The sequence below is a fragment of the Macrosteles quadrilineatus genome, unplaced genomic scaffold (assembly GCF_028750875.1).
Source record: "Macrosteles quadrilineatus isolate MER2022 unplaced genomic scaffold, UCM_ALF_1.0 Scaffold_1__1_contigs__length_201487025, whole genome shotgun sequence".
Taxonomy (NCBI): Eukaryota; Metazoa; Arthropoda; class Insecta; order Hemiptera; family Cicadellidae; genus Macrosteles; species Macrosteles quadrilineatus.
In genome coordinates this window covers 119,748,156-119,765,363 of record NW_026542594.1, presented here as the reverse complement: position 1 = coordinate 119,765,363, position 17,208 = coordinate 119,748,156, and the positions used below count along the sequence as shown (strand labels likewise).

Below are 17,208 nucleotides of genomic sequence, written 5' to 3'. Positions count from 1 at the left end.
TGTGTTGTGATTGGTCGGTTGAGGGTGGCGTGATGATCGGACCACGGCAACGGTTTATTAAGTCAAACACTGCCATCATGATACATACATTGACAATAGTTATATACAGCAAGGTGTACTATATGAAATACACTACATTTCCTCCCCCTTAACTTTGATGACTATCAAATCATATATAAAATTGATAAAACTGTTTTGAGTTAGAACATAAATATAACACGATAATTATCAGCAAAATACTCATCACGCATTGTAAAAGAACACAACAATAGTTACACACATAATATAAAATCAATAAAATACTACTGAACCGTTATGATATCTGAAATTCAACTCAAACCAAAAATTATACCATAATAATAATAAAAATCAATTGTAACACACAAATAAAAGAATATAGAATCTGTTAAAACTAGGGATGGTCAAGTCTCGAAATTTCGGGAAATTTCCGGGAAATTTTAAATCTCGTTACACGAGACGAGATTTCTTTTTGGCTGAGATTTTTATCGAGACGAGAATTAAAAAAAAAAAAAAAAAAAAAAATTAAAAACGCCTGCAGAAAGTCAATGCAATACCCGCAATACAGGAGCGTGTTGTAGTTGCGTTTCCTTTGCGAAGGTGTTCTTATTTAATTAATTCTTCAAATGTAAATATTACTTTAATTATTTTAATAACATTAGAGAAGTTAGCAGTGTGAGGAATGTTTTATTACTATAAAAAAGTCAAAACAAGTAACTATTTTATAAAAATTAATATTTTATTTTATGATTTATTTTATTTTAGGATAAGTTGAACTCTATCCTAACTGATATCACTATATTTCCTAATCGTAGGCATTTTTAATAAGTTAGGCGTGATTAATAAAAAAATTGTATGCTGATGTTTTTTAATAAAAGATTGTAAATATTCTTGCATATTATCATTACAGTAGAACTCCGATTATCCGAATCAATAGGGACCAGACCCCATTCGGATAATCAAAAATTCGGATAATTGGAGTTTTACCGGAATTCCGGGAATTTTAAAGAAAAATCCTCATTTTCGGTACTAAGTGAACTTTTAATTAATAATAATTTAAATCAGAACATTTTTACAGTTTACAATGCTCATAGTACAAGTGTTCTATACATGTTATTAAGTCAATAGTGTTCCATCAAAGTCCAAAATTGGCTAAATGTGTTTAATAACAATTCTTTGATATTTTGCAAAACTTATTACTGTAGCTTTACGTTTTTAAAATTGTTGAAATAAGCGATTCGGATAATTGGAGATTCCGTTAATTGGAGTTCGGATAATTGGAGTTCTACTGTATTTTTGTATTTAAACAGTCATCTAACAATGTTACAAAATCAGGTAAAAATTCCGAACGTGCATTTCCCGTTGTATATGAGAAGGGAAATCCCGTCTCGATCTCGTCTCGAAATTTTATGAGAAATAAAAAATCTCGTCTCGTCTCGTCTCGAACTAAAAATCCAATCTCGGCCATCCCTAGTTAAAACAATGAATAAACACAGCATACATGAATACATCATAACTCAAAACAATATCCAGAACATTTGGTTTTAGTACATATATTTTACAAGTCAAGTTTCTTGGTTGGTTTACGTTCCCGAGTAGGGTAACGTCGATCTACTACCGTTTGTTTTGGACTATCAGCTGTTACTATACTACGTGGAGTAGGAATGTCTGCTATGACGTCAGACTTCCGCCTAGTAGCGCTCGCGCGGTGTGGTGTATTTTGTTTTGGACTACGCGATTGTTGTGGCGGTGTACCTGGAACAGCTGATGCCCCCACTACTACTACTGGCCGTTGCTCACTTGACAGACCTGGTGGCAACAATGGAACAGACGCTTCTCTGTCAATACTAAAAGTGGGTGGTATACTGTTTACCCCTATTATTTGGTCAATATGACGCTTCCATATTACATCATTTTTCAACCTAACCAAATAAGACACTGCACTTAATTGTCTAACTACTACACCTTCTATCCACTTACTTCTACCCCTATAGTCACGAACAATTACTGGCTGACCCTCAAACAACACTCGGGTCTTACTTCCGCCATAATTCTGAATCTGTTTACTCTGTCGGCCATGTACAAACTGTGGTAGGTTTGGCCTGATCAAATCTAACCTACACCTTAATGATCTATTAAACATCAATTTTGCAGGGGTTTCGTTGGTGGTTAAGTGCACAGAATTTCTATAAGCTAACAAAAACTTAAACAAAGATAAATCTACACTGTCGTTACTCATAATAGCTAGCTTAATTCTTTTCTTAACATTTTCGACAGAGTTTTCGGCTAGACCATTTGTAGCTGGGTGAAATGGTGGTGTCAATGTGTGTGTGATTCCATTAGATTTCAAAAAATCTTTAAATTAAAAAGAAGTAAACGGTGGTCCGTTATCAGAAACTATTTGGTGGGGAAGACCAAATCTCGCAAATAGTGGTCTGAGCTTAGCAATAGTTTGTTTGGCTGCCGTAGAGCTCACTTCTTCTACTTCCAACCACTTACTGTGAGCGTCTACTATGATGAGATACAATTTACCATTAATGGGGCCCAAGAAATCAACATGTAGGCGTTCCCATACGTTTTTGGGGTGTTCCCACACATGTAAGTTACACTTAGCTGGGCTCTGACGTACCATCAGACAGAGTGAACAGCTGTTAGCTAAATTTTCTATATCCGCATCTAGACCAGGCCACCAAAAGTACGATCGGGCCATGGCTTTCATCTTAACAATTCCGAGATGCCCACAATGTAATTCTGACAAAAGCAACTTCCGTAAATTTTGAGGTACCACTATTCTATGCCCCCACATAATGATACCGTTCTCAACAGCTAATTCACTTTGTCGCTGGTAGTAGGGTTTTAGATTCTCGTCAGTACTTGGTGCGTAGTTTGGCCAGCCATACAAAACATAACCTAAAACTTTGTTTAACACAACATCCCTTTTTGTCTCTACTCTTACATTATTAAAATTAACAGGAATGTCATTTTCTTGAATGTATTGCAAATACGTGCCAACATAGTTTACATCGTCTGACTCAAAAGGAAAATCTCTTATATTTAAGGGCAATCTAGATAGGCAATCGGCGTTGGCATTCGCCTCTGACCTCACGTACTTAATGTCAAAATCGTAATTAGTTAGGAAGAGCGCGTAGCGCTGAAGTCTGCTGGCTGCGTACGCAGGCAACCCTTTCTTAGGTCCGAAAATGGACAACAAAGGCTTATGGTCTGTAATTAAGACGAATTTCCTACCATACAAATATTGGTTAAATTGTTTAACCCCATACACAATACCTAGTGCTTCCTTGTCTATGACACTATAGCCTACCTCAGCTTTTGACAATGTACGTGAAGCGTAACAAATCGGTTTCTCTGAACCGTCTTTCTGTCTCTGACTTAGTACACACCCTAAACCATAACTAGAGCTATCAGTAGCTAGGCTTACAGGTAAGTTAGGATCGTAATGTGCTAATATTGGTGCTGACACCAATTTACTTTTGATTAGCTTAAATGCTTGATCACAGGTGGCTGTCCACTCAAAAACACTGTCTTTTCTTAACAAATTATACAAAGGGGCTGCGATAGTTGATAAATGGGGTACATACTTGCCATAGTAATTTACCATGCCTAAAAATGCTTTTAGCTGTGACACGTCAGTTGGTATAGGAGCTTTCTCTATAGCACTTATCTTAGACGGTGAGGTGCTTAGACCTTCCTCACTCAAAACATACCCTAAATATTCAATCGATTTACGAAAGAACTCACACTTTTTCTTGCTTACTGTCAAACCATTAGCTTTAAGTTTACTACACACTTCAATTAACCTCTCTTTATGTACCTCATTGTTCTCACCCGTAATCAAAATATCATCCAGGAAACAAACTACTCCTGGAATACCCGCAAGAATGGTTTCCATTATCCTTTGAAAAATACCTGGTGCTGACGCCACACCATAGGGAACTCTATTATACATGAAAAGCCCTTTTGTAGTACTTATGGTACACAACTTTCTTGACTGCTCCTCTAAACTCACTTGCTGATAAGCCTGAGATAGGTCGATTTTAGAGAAGGTTTTACCCTTTTGTAAGGTGTTAAAAAGATCTTCTATTCTAGGTATTGGATGTCTATCAATTACCAAAGAATCATTTAGTGAAGAAGCCCGAAAATCAGCACACAAACGTAACTCTCCTGACTTTTTAATAATCGGAACAACTGGACTTCCCCATTCACTGTTACTGACCGGTGACAAGATTCCTTCCTCTACTAATCGATCTATCTCTGCTTCTACTTTACTCTTTAAGGCAAAAGGAATTGGCCTAGGCTTCAGAAATCTAGGGACTGCATTATCTTTTAACACTAACCTAGCCGACTCGCCCTTATAACATCCTAGTTTGTCTGTAAATACTTCCGGGAACTTTTGATACAACTCACTTACGATTTTAGACTCCCCTTCTATCACATTACAAAAAGCTTTACTCTGACCTGAGTTAGCATACACCGTGTTGCTCCTTACATTAGGTATCTTAATTACAACCTCAAGATCTCGAATCCAATCTCTTCCCATCAAGGGATTCGCGCCCTTAGCAATCACATACAAGGTTAACTCTTTCATAACATCTCTGTACTTAACTCTTACGCTCAATTTACCAAGTGGCTTAATAGGCTGATTAGTATATGAACTTAATACTAAATTTGTACTTTGTAACTCCAATGAGCTGAAATTCTCCTTGTAACAATTTTCATTAATGACACTTACACAAGCGCCACTATCAACTTCAAAATTCAAAGACCTGTTCTCAACTTGCAAATTTACCATAATAGGCCTTACCCTATCATTTGCTACATTACTCTCATCATTATCTAAGGCAAAAAGATTAGTTAAATCATAATCACTCTCTGTAGTCTGTTCATTAGGTCCATCTTCATTTTCATCAACATAGTGCTGCTTACTATATTTCTTATGACTAGAATTATGAAATGTAAGTGGCTTACCCCTGTCCTGGCTTCGGCAAACCTTCGCTAAATGCCCTAGATTTCCACATTTATTGCACTTATATGACTTGAACCTGCACACATTGGCCCTATGCCCTAGCTTTCCACAGCAAAAACACTTCACATCACTTCCACTTGACACTCTCTCCTCCCTCCTGTAGTTGGTTGACCGGCTCTGGCTCTGTTGTTGTTGTTGTGGGTAGTGTTGACGTTGACCTCCATGACTACCACTGCCACTGTTGTTGTTGTGCGCCGCCGCCGCCGCCGGCCCCTTCCGCCCGGCGTTGTAGTGAAGTTGCGTCGTCTGCTGTTGACCCCGCGCTGTCTGCATGCCCGACATCAGCGCCGCTGCACCTCGTTCCGCCATTTCCATATTGGTTGCTATGGTTACCGCCTTTTCAAAAGTCAGCTCCGCCTCGCCGAGTAACCGTTTCTTGATGACGTCACTCCGGATACCGCTCACAAGCCTATCCCTCAAATAATCCGACAGATTGGTTTTAAATTCGCAAAACATCGACAGTTCCTTTAATTGCACTACGTAATCAGAGATTGACTCATGTTCTCTCTGAGTTCTCAAACTAAATTTATAACGTTCCGTTATAAACGATGGCGTTGGACTTAAATGTTTTTCAACTAACTCCACAATTTGATCAAATGTCTTATCCGCTGGCTTATCCGGTGCGCACAAATTCTTCACTAAATTATACGTTTTCAAACCCATGACCGTTAACAAAGTAGTAGACACTTTTTTCTCGTTCTTAATGTCATTAGCGTCAATAAAAATTAATAACCTCTCTATATATGAGGACCACGTTTCTTCAGCTGCATCAAACGCATTCATAGACCCTATAAGACCTGCCATTTTATACTCGTTAAATAGTCTATCTATACAAACTGGTGAAACTCCTGACATATAAATTAATTTACGACTCACCGAATGTCTCGTTACAGTGCAAACTCTTACCTCCCTTTACTGTCCTATTAATGTCCAGTTTGCACTTTTTCACTCTCACTGCACAGTTCACACACAGTTCCTTGAAGACGCGATCACGACAGTCCTTCTACTGTTGGTCGCACAATTAATTGTTCACACGCGACAGCCCTTCCGCTTGCCGGTAACAATCTTCTGCACACACGCGACAGCCCTTCCGCTTGCCGGTTACGTGAATTCTCACTGCCTCGTCGCCAAATTGAAATGGCTCTAAGGCATCCTCGTCGCCAAATTGGAATGTCCGTGGTTTAAGAATGAAGATGGAAGTAAATAATAACACATTTTACAGTTAAAAATGCCGCGGCCGATACGGGCGGGACTAACACGGGAGTTGGTTACATCACGGGAGCTGCTGGAAGACTGTGAGGAAAAGCCGGGAAAATAGGAGCGTGGTCAGGCTGTGTTGTGATTGGTCGGTTGAGGGTGGCGTGATGATCGGACCACGGCAACGGTTTATTAAGTCAAACACTGCCATCATGATACATACATTGACAATAGTTATATACAGTAAGGTGTACTATATGAAATACACTACAGTAGGCTACGTTGATTCTAGGCTTGTAATGGCCCCCTAGGACTTTATTGCATTCTTTTAGTCACTTTCACTAACCTTTGTGGGATGAAGTAGGTCTTTTAGTGTCGTATATAGGGCAGGGCCCATAATAGAAATGAAATAGGCCAACTTATCCTCATCCTTGATGTTGTTGATCTTGAAGAAGTTGTTCAGTCTCTTGGAGTAATTCTCGAACGTCTCCATTTCTTCGTTAAATTCACTAACTTTCCAGATGAGCTGTTTAGCCATATCGAAATATTAATATGAAACCAACTTTTCTTAAGTTATATAGTCTATAAACACCGAAATAAAACATTCAAGTTCGTGAGACCATGTTTTTAGCGAATTTCCCATATAGGGAATATATAGAATATATAGAATAAGCTATTACCGTAGGTCTCATGGTAAGACTTAGACCCGGGACCGATTTACTTTTTCATTTTTATGTCCCTAGAAGCCAAAAACACCATCCGCTCAAATTCATATATATATATATATATATTTATATATATATATATATTTATATATATATATATATTTATATATATATATATATTTATATATATATATATATTTATATATATTTATATATATATATATGTGTGTCCGTCAGCACAATAACTCGAGCAAAAATGATCCGATTTCGATGAAATTTGGTACAAACGTGTAAACCTACGTTTATTCGAACGAGTTCGCGAACCAGCATGATCGGACAATGGGAACGGGGTTTTATGGGGTAAAATTTGGTTTTTCTCGTTTTTGACCCTCAAAACTTAAAATTTCCCAAATTTTCCCTAGATCATTTTGAAGAGCTTAAAAAAACAAATAATTTAGTATATTGAAGTGTTTCTGTATGATTATTGGTTAAGGAGAAAATTGTAAATTAAAAATTCCCATGTTATTCTTATGGAGAATAAGTAAACTGTTGTAGTTTGCTTGTTTATGGATATATTTGGTTCAAACCTGGCAAATCTATTTATTTTATACTAAGCTATTAATATTTTACTTAAAAACACACTTTGTTACCCTCCCTGTAGGCAGCAAACCTAGGTACTCGTTAAACCTAATGTTATTTGAATAGATTTAATTGAAAATCAAATCAGGCAAATGGAAATTCGCTTAGTCTGCAGGTTTGCTGCGGCGGGGGTATTTTCCTTTCACGATGAAACAAGTTGTTTTCCGTTTTCCTCGAAGTTCACCCGGCACGCTCCCCTTCCACTTCCACCATGAACACGAACGTTCCTTCCAATTCCAAGTTGCAGTTCCCACAACTCGTTCCGTTCCAGTTGCAGTTGACCTACACAACACTTCGGAACTGGTATTCGCAATGAGCTATGGTAATAGCTTGCAGAACGGTTGTTGGAATGGAGCGGAAAAATAAAATACCAGGAGTAGGAAGAAACACGACTTTGAATAACAGTTACTTTGGAACGGTTACACCACGGCACACACCACTATTTTCATGCACACTATTCTCAAACATGAAAATCCAAAAATAATAAAGTACCTAGATTTTCACTAGGGATGGACGAGATTGGATTTTTAGTTCGAGACGAGATTTTTTATTTCTCATAAAATTTCGAGACGAGATCGAGACGGGATTTCCCTTCTCATACACAACGGGAAATGCACGTTCAAAATTTTTACCTGATTTTGTAACATTGTTAGATGACTGTTTAAATGCAAAAATAATGATAATAGGCAAGAATATTTACAATCTTTTATTAAAAAACATCAGCATAACATTTTTTTATTAATCACGCCTAACTTATTAAAAATGCCTACGATTAGGAAACATAGTGATATCAGTTAGGATAGATTTCAACTTATCCCAAAATAAAATAAATCATAAAATAAAAGCAATATTAATTTTTATAAAATAGTTACTTGTTTTGACTTTTTATAGTAATAAAACATTCCTCACACTGCTTACACTTAACAAAACTTCTCAAATGTTATTAAAGTAATATTATTCAAATAAAAAGTAATATTTACATTTAAAGAATTAATTAAATAAGAACGCCTTCGCAAAGGAAACGCAACTATAACACGCTCCTGTATTGCGGGTATTGCATTGACTTTCTGCAGGCGTTTTTAATTTTTTTTTTTTTTTTTTTATTCTTGTCTCGATAAAAATCTCGGCCAAAAAGAAATCTCGTCTCGAGTAACGAGATTTAAAATTTCCCGAAAATTTCCCGAAATTTCGAGACTTGACCATCCCTAATTTTCACTAAAACCGAAAACACGCAAGTTCTTTGCAAACCTTGTCGCCACTATTGTAATCGCGCTACTATTACGATTAGAAATATAATATCGCACTCAACTATTATAAAACTACTTATTTAGAGCTAGTGACCAGAACAGGTAGTGACGTCTTTACTAACCTGGGTCTATACTCGAACTGCTGTCCGTCTCCTCGTCTAGAGTGGGGTTGGCTTCTTATCTCTTGAGGGCAAAGTTCGTCTATTGTCTGTCTTACACTAATATAACTAAAATCCTTCTTCTACTTTACTACAGTATGGTCGCCGTTTTAGTTGAATTACCTACTAGCTAAATAAATACGTTACACAATAATTTACTTCTGATACATATTTTTTAGTATTCAATTGTTAACGTTAATTTCTTTGGTTTCAGTTTTAGGATGGCCCATATGTTTCCTGATTGTCTCGCTGATGTAGACGTTGTGTCTGACGCGGAAAACATAAAAAAACTCCTGAAGATACCATATAGCAGGGATGCGGTAAGAAGACACTAAAGCTGTATTTTTTTTGTATATACAATGAAAGTATTGTGGCAAAATATTGCTATTGTATCATATCAAATTCTGCTGTTGGATGAGATAAGTAGCTTGTAAACCCTAGAATGTGTCTAGGATATATACAGGTGTTTCCAAATTGTCTGGACATTTTTTGTGAACTTTTTCCTTGTGCTAAGACAAACATAAAATGTCATATAAGTATCTATATATTAATACGCAAGCAGTTTTCTTTTCACAGTCATAACTCGATAACTGCTTGACGGATTTTAACGTTTGAGGTGTCAAATTAAAGGTTTTTTACGTAGATGTGCAAATACGTCGTAAAGTATTTAGAAAGGACATCACTTGAGTACAGATAAGGGCTAAAATTTGGGAATGGTGCTGCTATCTGTTGACTTTAGATCAAACTCAATTCACTTTGTTTACAACCAAACATATGGACGTAGTTTGGAATAGTTTTTAGTTTTTAAGGTTAACCACAGACTGCAGGACTTATTACTTCCAGAGCAAAGCCGGAATTTATTTTTTATTTAAACATCTGTTAAATAAGTCTGGTTCATAAATTAACAGCTTCCTAGCAAGACAAATTGTTTGTAAATAGTTGAATGTATTAACCTTACATCGTATTTTACTGAATTATCGTGTTGTTTTGGTTACAGTTCGGTGTGATGAAATGAATGTTTGAAAGTGATTATTTACAGTGCAGTTACAGTACCCGTTACATTACCATATCATGTAATTTACAACGTGTATCAAAATTCCGCTGTAGTGTTTTCTGTTGTTTAGTTAACTTTCATATTTTATCTAAATTTAAAATAATATGCCACCAGTAAGACGAAGAACTGTGAGTGGCTGGAGGAAACGTGAACGTGGTTGCTTGCATCAACCTCCCAATGGAACATTTGAAGGTTACAGAGTGGCAACCATCGTGAGGTGATACACCTAACCTTGGACAAATTAATGTTAACATTGTGGTGGCTTACATTTTAAGCAAAAAAGAGTCTGGCCGATACAGTTCAATTGTTACTCTTTGTTGCCATAAATGAGAGAACCGTTTACCTGAGCTGCGGAATTCACCTTACTTTCAGGAACTTATTGGAAACTCCCAATCTGAAATCAGGGCTGTGAGGCTTACATCTATATATTATTTGAATAAAATTCATCAATTCAATTCCGCCTTTGCCATGGTCAGCTCTGAAGCTCATTTAGATGAGAGGATCACACAGGGGACTTCAAGATCCATGACACTTGAAAGAAAAGATTCAATGAAAAAAACATGTGGGAAATAGGGTTGCATTGCCAACCCATTTGCACAATCTTTTAAAAATGGCAGAAATGTGTAGGGACGAGAGCGCCGAGGAGTCAAGTGAGATTCTTATGTACATAAATAAGAGACTAAATAAGTGACTTTCCTCGCTACTATGGTGCTACATGTATAGATATCGCCGCTATTTTTAAAGCTGAAAACAGAAGAACACCAGACCAAATAAATGTTAGTTTCTTTTTTTTTTTTAACTAATTATGTAAAACGCGAATCCGTTCTAGATCCGTCGTTAGATCCACTTGCTTGCCCTCTAATGATCCCAACCAGAGACTTTGGTTGGGGCCCCTAATTTAAACACGCCTAAAACAGAACCTATCGTAGAAATGATTTAACAGTGCTATATTACGTGTCGTACTGGTTTGCGTCAAGAGAGGGATTTGGCTTGCAACATTAGGTCTAAAAAGCTCACTTTACAGTGTGTGGTTGACATCTACGTTCTCATAGAGGGGACCCACCTACAATACATAAGAGATGACCAAAGCAGTATGAGAGTGGATCTATATTTAAATATTGTGGGTTAGTTTTTAAACTTAGGTATATGGTTTTTTGGGTTGGCTGGTGAGGAGTCATTGTCTTCCGTCTCGTCGTTGTGTGTACTACGAGTTTTAACTATTATTGTTCTTTAAAGTCAGTGGTTGTCATCTTAGTTTTTAAGTACCATGACGAAAAAAAAAATCTATAACATTGACACAAGTCGAATCAATTAAAAGGGTGAAAACAAAGCAATCTTTAAAATTAACGGAAGTTCAAACAATTCAAATGCTTGAAATGTATCAAAGTGAACCTTGTTTATTTGATATAGATATTGAAAGCTACAGCTTGGTTTCGTTCTTTTTTTAATAACACTTAAATGCCATGCTATTTCATCAGCTAAAATAACACTCGTTGTAGTACAACCTTCAATAATTAATCTGTTGGCACAATTCATAACGCACCTTTAAATAAAAATGAACACGCCTTTAATGGATACGCTTTTACCAGAAAACTGTTTACACTACACGGCTGCTTGTGGCCGTGGGACGGTACCGTGGCGCCACGGCATTTGCGTACGGCTGTCCATTGGCGTGGCGACCACGCCTGTTATGGACGTGGCCTCATGACAGTGTAAACACCGCTTTACTTTGAAGTATTAGTCATGCTGCCTTTAGCAGAGTTAAACCTATGGAGTGATTAAAATTATTTATTGAAAATAACATCAACAAAAGCACACAAACAACAAACTGTTTTTTATATGGTGTACAGGGATATCTATTCTGACACATAGATAATATGGTTCTAAGTTTGTTTAAATATCAGAATAATTTGTTTTACATTATTTAGATTTTTAGGGACTTATGTCCCTACAAGCCACTAGTTTATTTTATTTATACAAAAGATACTTTAGGATTGGATAATGAGTAGTTTTTGTTGTAATGTCTAACTTACATATTCACATTGCCTGCCTAATTTGTTATAACATATGGTTTATGTTATATTTCTATATTGTTATGAGTTTGTTTATAGTTGACTTGTTTACATTCAGTTGTTGTTGCATTCAGTATTCTATCTTATTCCCAATTAAATTAGTTTCATGTTAACTAACTGTCTAAATCATTTTATATAATCAGGGTAATTAACCGCTGCAGCTCAACTCTGCTATTTCTACAACATCAGTTTTAACCTTGAAGAATCTTTTGCAGCCCTTGATTTGGGTTTAAATTGAAAACTATTACCTGGATATTTAGTTTTTGTTTTGACTTGGTTTAGTGGTATTACTTATTTAATTTACTCAAAAAATGTAGGTAGCCTAGCCTAGTTTAGGAGAAAACCCCTTGACACTTAAAATCATCATACTCTTGTGTAGGCCTACAGATAATAGAAAATAGAGGCTATAATGCTTAAGGATAGATAGCTTCCAGAGCAAATTCGAGTTGTGACATTTGTCGATTTGCGATATTTGTCGACAGGCACAGGCGACACGCTGCTACGCCAACATTTTTAAGCTTAACAGGTAGTTTAGGAGAAAAATCCCTAGACACTTTTCAATATCATCACACTCTTGTGTACAGATAATATTGGTTAAAATAATGCTTAAAGATAAGGTTTGACATATACCGTTTTACGACATTTGTCGACTGGCGACACGCTGCAACACCAACATTATAAAACTTTGCTGGTAAGTAGTTTAGGAGAAAAATCCCTTGACACTTTTTAAAATCATCAAGATCCTTTGTACAGATAATATAGGCTATAATGCTTGAATATAGATAGCCTCCTGAGGAAATTCGAGCTGTGACATTTGTCGGTTTGCAACATTTTTCAACAGGTGACGTCAAAAATGTGATGTCAAACCTATAATGCTTAAGGATAGATAGCTTCCAGAGCAAATTCGAGTTGTGACATTTGTCGATTTGCGATATTTGTCGACAGGCACAGGCGACACGCTGCTACGCCAACATTTTTAAGCTTAACGGGTAGTTTAGGAGAAAAATCCCTAGACACTCATGCTGTGTCGCTATTTTAAAACTTGGCTTTAACTTAACCTATATCATATCAATTTGCCAAACTTAGCTCAGTTTGAAAACGTATAACCTATTTTATTTAAGTAGGCGTATATCTTACAAATTATACAAAGCTAAACATAGAGCCTGAGCTTAGCCTCCTCCTAGAGAAGGCCATGACATATGCCTAAAATAGTTGGGTAGCTAAGCCACATAGGCTAGGTCTAGCTCAACTAAGGGGTAAACGGTTGCCGGGTTGATCCTTGTTGGTGAGTACCATAAAGGAAACTTAGGTATAAAAAATTGTTGTAAATCCAAGTTTGGTTGTCCTCGATATAATTGCACTATTTTATTGACACTGACAAATGATAGGCTAGGCTGCCCTATAAGTTAATTGGGAGTTTATTTGATACTTATAACTTATAGCCATCTTAAGGCATACATAACTAAAACCACAGAGAAGTAATATAAACACTCATCCTCTGTAGGCCTAAAGCTACCTATATTTTATTTGGATTAGGATTAGTACTTTTTTTAGAGTGTCATTATGTACTGAACACACCTAGATAAAGGGTTAGTGATTCATGAAATTATCCATTTATAAAAAGCAACCTAACCGAGTTACCTAATGATGTACCCAGTACTTAAACACAAATTAAGGCTTTGGCCTATGGATATTAGTTTTAAAATGGAACAGAATAAGGCTCTTATAATCTAGATTAGGCATTGATTAGTGATAATAAACTAAACATGGATGAACAACCAAGTCAAGCTACTAACCCAGTTGTTTAGGCTAGGCTAACCTGAAAGAGGATCCATCTCAAAACGGCCAAAACTTTAGAACAGATCCTAGTGTTAGATTTATTTTAAATTTTATTTTTATGAAATAGATAGCTAATTTATCCAGTGCAATCATCCCACACTGCTAATTGCAACACTTAAACTTAGCTAGTTAAGCTAGTGGTAGGTTACAATTAATTTTTATCCCGGTGACCAATTTAGTGTGACATCTGACTTCAGTCAGAATCAGACGACATTGAGGACAACGACACGACAACCAATGAATAGAGTAATTTAGTGATGATAATTATTATTAAAACCTTTAAAAATAAGATATATCGCTAGTTTAAATTGGCAAAAGTATTAAATAAACAGTAATAAAAGCTGAGGATGATATGAGAATAGGTTTTTAATGGATTAGAAACTCATTACTATGGAAAGTTTTAGAATTTAATACAAATTCTTATACATCAAACGATTACTCTATGAATGAACTGGAGCAAAGTCGAGTCATTCTCTTTCTCTCTGTCTCAAGTTGACAAAATTGTAGGTCTTAAAATGTAAAAAAAGACAAGAATGGCGGAATGTTTTCCCATAAGGCCCATGTTAAATTTTCAAAAGTTTTTACTCATATTATGGCAAAAATAGATTTTTCCTGGCTATACCTGGTCTAGAACTTATTTTTGACACAGAACTTAGTTATTCCGTAAATATAAACGTTTTTGCGTGTGCCGATTCCCAGATCGAATTAACAAGTATTCAAACTTTACTCGTATGATATAAAGGATTTGTTATTTTACAAAGCAGTATGGTAGTCCTATTAAATTGCGTAACCGAATGTAGACAAATACTGATAACTCGGTTGTTTGTCATCCGATTTTAACAAACAAGGACTCATTTGATTTGCATTTAAATTCTCTATCTTTTGATCTGAAAAACAATTTTCTTAATATTTACGGTTTTCATGAAATTTGGCATTAAAGATTTTAAATGGCCGCCATATTGAAACGGGTTGAGATACTGGAACGAAACTTTGTAAGCTCTGTTTACCTACTAAAATACACATTTATACCAGTTTTGAAAAATTCCCAAGATATAAAATAATTCTTTAAAATCACAAACCGACAGACAAACAGAAATCTAGACATTTTAGACCCATACTTATATGGCATTTTATGTTTGTCTTAGCCCAAGGAACAAGTCCACAAAATATGTCCAGACAATTTGCAAACACCCTGTATGTCTCGGATGTGTCCAAGGATACATATATATACCCCCACCCCAGCAAACCTGCAGACTAAGCAAATTTCAATGATTACATATTTACTAAAATATTTCCATAAATAAGAAATATTTATTCCTAATTTAAATAACATTAGATTTAAAGAGTGCTTAGGTTTGCTACTACGGGGACGGTAAACAGTGTTTTTGACCAAACGTCAATAGTATAAGATGAAATAAATAAATTTGCCAAATTTGATCAAAATATATCCATAAACAAGTCAACTACAACAGTTTTCATTTTCTCCATAAGAATAACATGGGAATTTTAAATTTGCCCTTTTTTTAATTTTCTCCGTAACCCTTAGGCATACAACAATGCTTCAATATACTAAATTATTTCTTACTTATTCTCCATAAGAATAACATGGGAATCTTAAATTTAAAATTTTTTGGAATTTTCTCCGTAACAATTAGGCGCATAATAACGCTTCAATATACTAAGTTATTTGTTTTTTTAAGCTCTACAAAATGGTTTGGAAAGAAATTGCTAAATTTTATGTTTTTTGGGTCAAAAATGGGAAAAACCTATTTTTACCCCATAAAACCTCCCGTAAACCCCCGTTCCCATGGTCCGATCATGCTGGATCGCGAACTCGTCCGAACAAACGTACGTTTACACGTTTGTACCAAATTTAATCAAAATCGGATCATTTTTGCTCGAGTTATCATGCTGACGGACACATATATATATAAATATATAAAAAATTAAATAAAAAAGAATATAAAAAAAGGGTACTCATGTTATTTTACATATTATTTATTAAATATATATATATATATATATAAATATATATATATATATATATATATATATGAATTTGAACGGATGGTGTTTTTGGCCTCTAGGGACCTCAAAACGAAAAAAAAAAATCGGTCCCGCGTCCAGGTCTTACCATGAGTACTACGGTAAAATAGCTTATTCCCTATATGGGAAATTCGCTAATATATATATGAATCTGAATGGATGGTGTTTTTGGCCTCTGGGGACCTCAAAACAAAAAAGTAAATCGGTCCCAGGTCCTGGTCTTACCATGAGACTTACGGTAATAGCTTATTCCCTATACAGTAGACCCTCTCTAATCCGGCACTGCACCATTCCGGCACTTCAGTAATCCGGCGTCTTTTGACGGGAGGTCTTCCGTGATCGCGGAAAAATCATGAACATCTCCCGCGGTCAAGTAGACATTATCGGTGTCTTCCGCGGTCGCAGCAAAGATTTTATCATCTCCCGCGGCCGTGTAAACATCATTGTCTACTCCCGCGGTCACGGACAGGTCATTCTCGTCATGCGCGATCGCGGCAAAATCACGAACATATCCCGTGGACGTATAGACGTTATCATCGTCTCCCACGATTATGGAGACGTCATGCCCGATCGCGGCAATAGCGGTTTCCGATCGCACGATCTTCGGAGATGTGTTTTAATTCCATTTTAAGTGTTTTTATTGATAACATTCCAGTAATCCGGCATTTTCACTAATCCGGCAGTATCACAGTCCTATATCTTTTTGATTACTGAGAGTCTACTGTATGGGAAATTCGCTAAAAAATGAATGCAATACAAAAAAATATTGTTGGCTCCTAATTAGATGCAAATTTAAAGTTTATTTCTTTATTTTGATGTTTTATTTTTACTAGCAGTGCTGAATTATCTAGGTTGTTTTAGTGCTGTTCACTGTGCATTGAAAACATATAAAACTAAGGATGTTCTTATTGTTATTCTTCCTTTAAATACATCAAGAACCTAATTGGAATTTAAAGCACTAAGTGTTCTTGAGTTTTTAATAATAAAGTAGAACTAGTTTACCTGTCGCTCGAATTCGAGCAATTGCTAAGTATTACAGGCGTTTTTTTAAACGAATAACAGTCATAATTTCTGATGACTTTAAAAGATTCGACTCATAAAACATGATTATCCAAGACTTATTCCTGTTCTCTCCTATTTATCTCCTGAAGTGAATAATTTATAAACACGTGACTCGTGGTTTTTATTTCTCCACATCTACACACTTCCTCTTCCACCAGATGAAATCT

General features: G+C 35.9%; 1 protein-coding gene across 2 annotated transcripts in view; it reads left to right on the top strand.

Annotated features, from left to right (window-relative positions):
* LOC128983943 (erythroid differentiation-related factor 1) overlaps positions 1-17,208 on the top strand; it is a 179,413-nt gene that overhangs the window by 24,061 nt on the left and 138,144 nt on the right. For both annotated transcript variants that reach the window (XM_054403223.1, XM_054403228.1), the window contains exon 3: positions 9,183-9,288. In XM_054403223.1, coding sequence (XP_054259198.1) covers positions 9,183-9,288 — 106 coding nt within the window. The remainder of the gene's footprint in view (positions 1-9,182; positions 9,289-17,208) is intronic.